At 35.5% G+C, this 8,800-nt stretch overlaps 1 protein-coding gene across 1 annotated transcript; it reads right to left on the bottom strand.

Moving 5' to 3' along the window:
* Positions 1-1,404: 1,404 nt before the first annotated feature.
* Positions 1,405-8,767, bottom strand: LOC119644757. Its single transcript, XM_038044480.1, has 3 exons — positions 6,522-8,767; positions 2,522-2,662; positions 1,405-2,399 (listed from the first exon to the last, which is right to left on the bottom strand). The coding sequence occupies exons 1-3, from the start codon at positions 6,816-6,818 to the stop codon at positions 1,923-1,925; spliced, it is 915 nt and encodes a 304-aa protein (XP_037900408.1). The 5' UTR covers positions 6,819-8,767; the 3' UTR covers positions 1,405-1,922.
* Between the last annotated feature and the right edge of the window lie 33 nt (positions 8,768-8,800).

Genomic DNA, 8,800 nt, shown 5'->3' on the forward strand with positions numbered 1-8,800 from the left:
AAACATTTTGTTTTTAAATTTCTATAACATATATATATATATATATAATAATAATAATAATAATAATAATAATAATAATAATAATAATAATAAAATATGTAAATCTTAAAGATGTGTGCGTGGCTTTCGTTTTCTGTGGCGGTAACATTAGGTCTTCGAACTTCAATTCTATCGTATCGTATTTAGTTCACGTCACGTTCAGTGTGCGGAAAGCTTTTGTTCCGCAAAGTTTAACAAAAAATTAAGGCAATTAATAGTGTGGAGATGGTACAGGTAGAGGGTACATTTTTTACACCGATCACCGTTAGGACAAGAGATATATTCATATATTCATATATTGAATTAACTAACGGGCCGTAAACGCGTGCATATATTGATGTCCGTCCATATGCATCAACAGCTTTTGTTTTTCTCATATGTCTTGAATGGTGTTATAATTTTTTGCAACGCGCCCTTGTGGACGTGTCTGTGAGCGGATTGAGGAGGACGAGCTCTCCCTCGTCCCCCAATCTCTGAAACACTTTGTCTAAGGATTTGCTAAATACTAAATGAAATTGGTGTGCACTACAGCTTAATAAATATTTTGTGTAGGAACTTTAGCAAGGCTTGCAAATATTTACTGTAAATACGTCTGTCGAGGAATTTGCCTTCTTCCTTGGTTTTCTCAAATTTGGGGATTTTGAAAGCGAGCAATCGTGTGACAGAGAAGTGGACAAAGCTCATTTGAATCGAAATTCTATGTTCATCTATACATATATAGTTGAGCGGTTCTCCGATTCGTATTTTTTGACTTTCCATTGTACTTCAGAATTTATTATAATACATTTGAACCTGGTGATGGTTGGCTAGCATAACAGGAATAGATCGTCGATTCAAAAACACGTAAGACAGTAATATTCCGGCCGTAAGCGAATCTTTTATACCCATCACCGTTCTCCTGAAATGGTTGCTAAAAAGAAAATAACTACATTTTCATGGGCGTAGCTGATTTTTTATTGTCAGAATGAAAGTGAAAATTTGTATAGTGTATGTGTTGTACTTTATTGGTGTAGTAACAAGCAAAAAACAGGGATAGTGCAGACGTTCATAGTTTTTGTTGCACAAGTGTGTCATTTGGCCGGCTCAGATCATTTTTACATTCTTGGGCGGTATTTTCATTTCTGTGGCCAGGAGGAACATATACTTATGCTTATGTGTGTGTAGATTATTTTCAAAGCGAGCGCGTTTTCAACGAATATTGCTTTCTGAAGCGAAGAGTCCAGAAAGTTGTTATGCTCAAGCGAATGGTTTTTATGAAGTATGCAAAGGAGAACTACTGGGTATGGAAGCGTTTTAGTTAAATGCTTAAGCATTAGATAAATTTTATAATACGACTTGTAAAATGGTGTGTTTTTTTTTTTTTTTTTTTTTTTTTTTGCCAAATGGTTTGAGTAGTCATGATGATTCTTGGTTTAGGTAGGAACTAAAGATTTTGAATGTAGACGCGGCAGGATCAAGATTGATCAAAGATTGAGGAAAATATTTTTAAAAAAAAAAATTCTCTAATATAGGTTTTTTTTGCTTTTTTCTACTATGATCGTGTTTGATGGTGGCCTTATGCCATCATGCCGTATTATATGCGCTGCTTGCTTGCTACATACTTTCGAGATACTGAGATTTTTCAGCTCAAACGTCCTTTTTTTCCTTCAAAAGGTAAGTATGTCGCGACTCATTGAAAAATTTAAGAACTCGGGCAATTCGTCTTTTTTAGATTACTAAGAAATGTTCGGAAGAGTTGCTAGGAAAGTTTTGTTAAATGATTTGTTTATTTTGAAAAGTATAAATTAAAATGTGTTAATTCTCTTCTAAATCATTAATTAATTCTAAAAATTTAAACATATCATATTATAATGAAATCGTCACATGATAATAATTATGTTCGATTAGAATAAGGAATATAATTGGCAACCTATGTGTCTAGCCATACTCGCCATAATATAAAAACAAGAAGAGATGGCCGCGAAAAGTGTAAGCCAACCTAAAAAACCGATCGGCTTATGTAATTTCGGACGTAAGCGTACGTGATGTTGTAAACCCAGCCAACCGTCACGTTCGGCCAACCAATTAATTAAATCATCTTCGACAATTTCAGCTACCCCATCGACTAGACACTGTATATAATCATAATGACCCTGACGTACGCAATCAATTGCGAAACCACCGCAAACGGCGAAAATTGAAATTATTTTTGCCCATGTTATGCGATTTTTATCGTGGCGGGCAAACAATTCTTTGGCAACTAGATTCAAAAGCATCGGAGCGGTATCGCTATCCTCCAACTCGCCATACGGGGCTCGTGAAAGTTGACGAGCAACATTATTATAAACACGTGGATGCATACGTTCAAGCTCTTCACCCATCTGCAAGTATATATAGCGATTTGCAAATGATATAAAAATTAGATTAGATTTCATCTCCCATAAAGGGAGAAAGAAGTCTTTCACTTATCAAGAAATCATCCATTGGATGCGATATCTCTTACGGTATTTAAGGCGGGGAAAACCTGAAAAACCACTTCAGATGATGGCTCTAATATGCTACGTAGTCTTTGGATAGCCTTGCGATTTAACATCCCAGCACGTCGTAAACGTGCACGTATGTATTGACCACAAAGGCATTTTCCCTGAAATTGGAAAAAGAAGTAAAATTAGTGAAATCATTTTAAGTCCCTGATGTTCCGATTTTATCTTGGATTTATCTATATATTTGTTTATAAAACTTTTCTATGCTTCAAATTGCAGATGACTTTAAAATTTGGTGATTATAAGCAATACGCGTATGCGTGTCTGTCTCCGTATCCGTAATCTTATCTTTATCCTACGGATTATATCGAATCTGCTAAGCTTGTTTCCAGTAGACTTTCTTTTTCGCTTTTTCATCGAGTAATATATTTTTCGAACTATAACATACACTTTTCTACATAAAAAAATGGACTTCAATTTTGGATGGGTCTTGTGATCTGAAGGCAACATTAAAATATTTTTTCAATACATCGTCTCTAAATTTGAGGTACGTGAGGAGGTAGGACAACAATCGTTCAGATGAAAGTACTATGAACGGCGTGACATTAACGAGACGAGTAATAGTACCGATATTGCTGGTATGAGTTATGTTAACACTAAACTTATATTGTGCGTCTGCGTGTGTCGTCATTTATGAGCAACGAGCAAGAGAGAGGGAAAGCAAAAGTGTTCACTGTTTTTGTTACATACCCGTATGGGCGTTGTAGGCGCGAACTTTGAAAAAGTGCAGGTCACTTCCAAGTTCTTTTGCAAATTTGTTGGCAATATCTCCGTTTTTGCGAACGGGAGAATGTTTATCACAAATACTACGCAGTTGGGCCGATAGACGAAAGGACAGATGGTCAGATTCATATAGTATTCAAACATTCTGAATTTGAAATTGGCCAAGAATTCTTATACTCTACGTTATAAAGCTACACTGGATAGCGCGCTGTCGATCTTTTTCATTTATATATATATGACTGCTACAGCCTCGCCCATAGAAAGTGCGTTAAAATCTATTCACATTTATCTGCTACAGTTTACGAGTAATGACAATAATATAACTTTTTTTTCCGTTTGGAAAACAGATGTTCTCACTTTACGAAATACTGTAGGCGTGACCTTCGACTGATTTAGCCCATTTGCAATACCATTTTGAGTGGAAGAACTTTCAATGTATCTGCCAAATTTGAAGGTCAAAGGAATTCTTACAGACGCATATGGTCAAATCGATTCAGAATTAGATGCTGACCGAGGATATATATATAGATATATATATATATATATATATATATATATACGCCCACCCTTAAATGATGGGCATAAAAGTTATACCTTTTTACTATATGAAGACTTGCGGGACGTAATTACCTCAGGTACCATCTGAAAAGCATGGGTATTTCCGCTACCGATTCAAGCAGATTCTGCCAAGGGAGGAGTGAGACGTCAAACCATATTCTATGTTAGTATAGGTCATCTGCGGGACCAGATACCATGTGCTTGGCGAGCATTTCATAACGCCGGATACGGTATGCCGCTCTGAACCAAAGAAGGTGACGGGGTTCATAAGAATCTTAAAACTGGAGGGCTAGGAGGACAGGCGTATGCAATAGATCTGCTAGGTCGCTACTACGATGACATTGAAAGGAGAGAGTTGTGTATAAAATTTACCCGTTCGATCTAAACTTTTCAAATGAATCTACTATGAATAGCGCGTTCGTTCTTGGATCACAACACGTCGCTATATCAAATTTTGTTAAAGTATTTCAATTGAATAGAGAAATACATGATCAGGCAACAGGCAGCCAAGCTTAAATGGATTAGGGGTATGACTGCGATGATTGTCGGCACAATAAAAAATGGGCCTACCTTAAATCCTTCTATGCGTTAGATACATCCGCGCAAACTTAACATGCCTTAGACCATAAGTGATTTAGGATATGAAAAAGTATATGCGACATGCGTTAGTTTGGCCAAAAGTAGCTGCGTTTTGAAAATGAACCAAACCTCTAAATAAGTTCGCTATATTTTACAATATCAGTTTGAATTAAGCGATAAGTCTTGGTTGCCAATTGAAATTCAGTGAAAAATTTAATGGCGGGATTTTCTACCAACAAATCGCTGCTGGAATAAAATTCAATTGAGCTGAGCAGCCATTAATAAAGACGCTGATAATGGACGATAAGAATGTGGGTTATATACAATACGCATGTGCGAAAAGGATCGGTTTCTGAAATGAATGAAATCGCACTAGCGTTGGCCAAGCCTGTAGCTGAATATTTTGTTTGATGGGATGAGAAGAGGATCAAGTATCATGTGCTGCCCCAATCTAGTTAAACGATTTATTTCGCTTTCTACTTTCAACCGTTAATTAGATTAATGGGCGCAACTGACGTAGAGCACCCAGAATTAACCATCTTCCATCATGAAAATACAAGGTCACACATAACTTCAATAATTTTGCCGACCTTGGCTACTAAATTTTTGAACCATAATGCAGATCGTATCTTGTTGCTTGCAACTACCATTTGTTTCGTACTCTGCAGATCGCTCTCAACGGTGTAACGCCCTATTTCAAGTGAGAGCTGCAAAATTCACTTGGTCGTTTCGCCCGTTAATCTCGAGTGTATCCATTGGATTACTATGCTCACCTTTCCCAGCGTTTATTACAAATTTCACAAACTACAACCAAACTGATAGACAAGTAAGACAAAAATCTTGATATTATTTCACCTCTAAGCTATGCTCTATGACAAATCGGAATAATGCTTGGTTTGGATGTATTTTAGGTTCGCCTGAAAGTACGGAGTTTTTTTTTTGTTTTTTCGATGCGAAATCAATGCACGTTATATCCAATGTTGATTAAATGATTATTGTGACGTTGTCCAGTATCTCGCGCACACTATATCGCGAGCATACGATTGATGAGGTCCGTATCCGTCGTTGCTGGGCGGACGCTACGGTCTTTATCCTTCAAATCAAAATTGCTAGATCCAAATTTCTTAAACCAATTGCGGACGGTTCTAATAGTCTGATGCCGCAAATGCTTTCTTCGACTATCTGTATTGAACGGCGTAGGAAAATATTTGAAAAGAAATTGTCACCAGCGACGCGTACTTTGTGAGACGACTGAAATCGACGCCGTAAATCTGCATGTTTGTAAACATAGCCGGCTCGAGGGAAGTAGCTTATGGGACATTCCTATACATTCACTTTAAATATTCGTCTGGGTTGCTCCAGCCCTTTTTTCGTTCAGAGCTTTCAACTAGCCCTGGTGAGGTTAGATGGTACGGTCTGCCACATTGAAGAAACAATGGTATTGGCTTTTCAGCAGTGTCTAGAATAGGTCATGCCTCTGTAATTATTCTTAAAGGATATCTTTCTTCATTGGAAAGCAATGTAAATTGACATGGAATTAGTTGAGTAACATGTGCAACAAATTTCTGAAATCTGCTTTAGCAAGCCGTGGCTTATGACGTCGACGTGATTTCGGATTGAAGGTAAAACTTTTTCTATAAATTGGTTTTTCAGAAGAACAATACGCGAACAAATATTTCTAAATTGTTCAAGGAAGGCTTTCATACCTTTGAAGGAAGTTGCCCAACCTATTGGCCGCATTCTGCTAATGCTAATCATTTTGATAATTAGAGCAAACTGGACTATTGGAGTTATTGAGAAAGGCTCTCTGTTGCTTGAGCGTCTTAAAAGGCGTGATGTGCTAAACGACGAGACAAACTTCTGACTATCGTCAGGGAAAATATCAATTAACTTATATGATATGGATAACTAATAAATTTCTCTTAAATAGATAAAAACGATGAAAATTAATTCAAGCGTCTAATGTAAATGGGTATATACGTTTTTATTTTTGAACAACTGATAAGATCGGAGATCGGCTTAATGCATTCCAATTCAATAAGGGATTGATTGAATGAATCTATAATTTTGCCCATTTTTTGCTTCCGCCCTCTGATTTACCTGGTTGATGATTTCTGTTTTGAACTCTTGATAATTGTTTGCGCTTAGAGGCTGTACACTACTGCTGGCCAGCGATGAAGTAGATCCAGTGCGAGGTAACGGTAGTGACGATTGTTGTTGCAATAATTGCCATTCTAATGAATTATTGTTTTGCAGTGTGCGCTGTTTGCTATTGGAGCTTAAAAACAATTCATGATCCAGTGATGATGACTTCAGTTTGGCTCTACCCAATTTTGGAGCCGGTGGAAATTGTGGCTTAATGCGTACAGAGCGTGGTGTGGTCGGTGGTGAGGGCATAACTCGAACGGTTATAAACAATTTCAATGCGCTGCTTTTAATAGTGTTTGTGTATAAAACTACTTTTTTTGCCCGATGTGTTCGCGAGTTTTACGTGTTTTGTGCTTTTGATTTTTTTGTTTTTTTTTTGTTTTTTACTTTTTGTTTTATTTTATTTTTCTTTTTTGTTTGTAAAGTTGAATTGGATTTGTTACGGTGTTTGGATGCTGTTTTGCTTTTGTGTTATTATTATTATTATTATTGTTTTTGTTGTTTAACTAAATGTGTGCGTAGGTAACCTCAGAATACATTTGATTTAATTATATTTCATTTTATTTATTTGTGATCTCTGCTTAGCATTGTATGAAATAGAATCGCAAAAATTTGTAAAATAAGAAATCTTTTTAGAGCTTTTTTCGGGCTTGTGTTTTTTTTTTAGCGTACATTTTATTGAGTAGATTATGTGGATTATGTGGAATATTCCCCCCTAACCCTTCGCCCTGCATTTTTTCCATTTTATTTTATAAAGAAAGGTAAATAGACACATTAGCTGGTAAAAGCATTAAAAATATCTATCTATAGGAGTTTATCGCTCGAATTGCATTGTTTACGAAAAGCGCTGGAAAACGTTTATTCGACAAAAGCTTTTTCTATTTTCTACGATTTTCGATTCTTGCTTAATGAATTTCGTTGACGAAGTCGCTGCGGATGTTGGAAATGGCCTATAATCCTTCAAAGATCCTATACTATTTATATAGTACAATGCATTCAAAGAGATTTTTGAGCGAGCATAGATTTCTATTCTCACCTGTTATCTTCAAAGCTTTGCTACTTACAAATTTCAAAGACTTAAAGTATCTTTTAAAAAGAAAAATTAAAATTTATCTCTTGCGTACTAGCGGAACTTTTCTGAATGAAAAATTACCACATAGGAGCATTGATCAAGTATTAATTCGTTGCTATATATATATATATATATATATATAGGGCTTTCAATAATTGATTGAAGCCTTGTCTCTTAATTGGCCCAAGTCAACTGTGCGAACGGATTAAGAAATTCCTTGTTTCAAGTAGTTTTCATTTAAAATTCCCTAAGCTATATGGATATTTTATCGGGCTTTTCGATGGTGCACAGACGGATAGAAAGATAATTTGAATTCAAAAACGTTTTAACGCCAATTGAAAACAACAACGCTTGATGGTCGAACGTCTGACTGACTGTTATACAAATTGTTTTATGAAATTTGTTTTAAAAGTGTTATACCAGCAGGTATTTTATTGTATCTCTGAGTGTATATAGTGTATATAGTGAACTAGAAGAGTACGTTATACTAACTAATTCAGAGTCGACATTAAGTTTTGCGACTTTGATCGCTTTAAGTAACAGATAGCCAGCCAGACCAGCAAACAGCGATTAATTTGCAAAGTTAGCCTATAACCAGGAAAACGTATCTCTTTTGCCTTTTCTAATGCTTATAGAGTGTCGATCAAAGTCTGACTAATCGGATTGACAATAATTCGTCTTAAAAAGATTTACACAACCACACATATACGGAACAAAAGTGTCAAATTTAAATTGATACACTTCGCAATTAGTTTAATACATTATTTATTTTATGCTTTACTTTATACCGTTGAAACAAAAAAAAAATAATAAAAAAATAAAAAAATTAATAACGATCACACATCCATAGAATTTAATCGTGTAAGCCGTAAGACGGTTCCAATACCGTTTAGGCCATTACGATTTCTCACTTACTATTATTACCATATTGATATTAACATTAATGTTTTTATTTATTTATTTATTTTTTTTCAAGATTTCCTTAACATTTATAATATTAACGATATTAAATATATATTTTAATTATTTTGTATATTTTATATTAATTCGCGTAAGTTTTCGCGATAAGAAATCTACAAATCTCGTGAATTCTAAAATGCGAAGCGAGCGAAGCGAACTGATGGACTGTAGAAGCAACAACAACTGCAAATATCAAAAT

The sequence above is a fragment of the Glossina fuscipes genome, unplaced genomic scaffold (assembly GCF_014805625.2).
Source record: "Glossina fuscipes isolate IAEA_lab_2018 unplaced genomic scaffold, Yale_Gfus_2 0, whole genome shotgun sequence".
Classification (NCBI taxonomy): domain Eukaryota; kingdom Metazoa; phylum Arthropoda; class Insecta; order Diptera; family Glossinidae; genus Glossina; species Glossina fuscipes.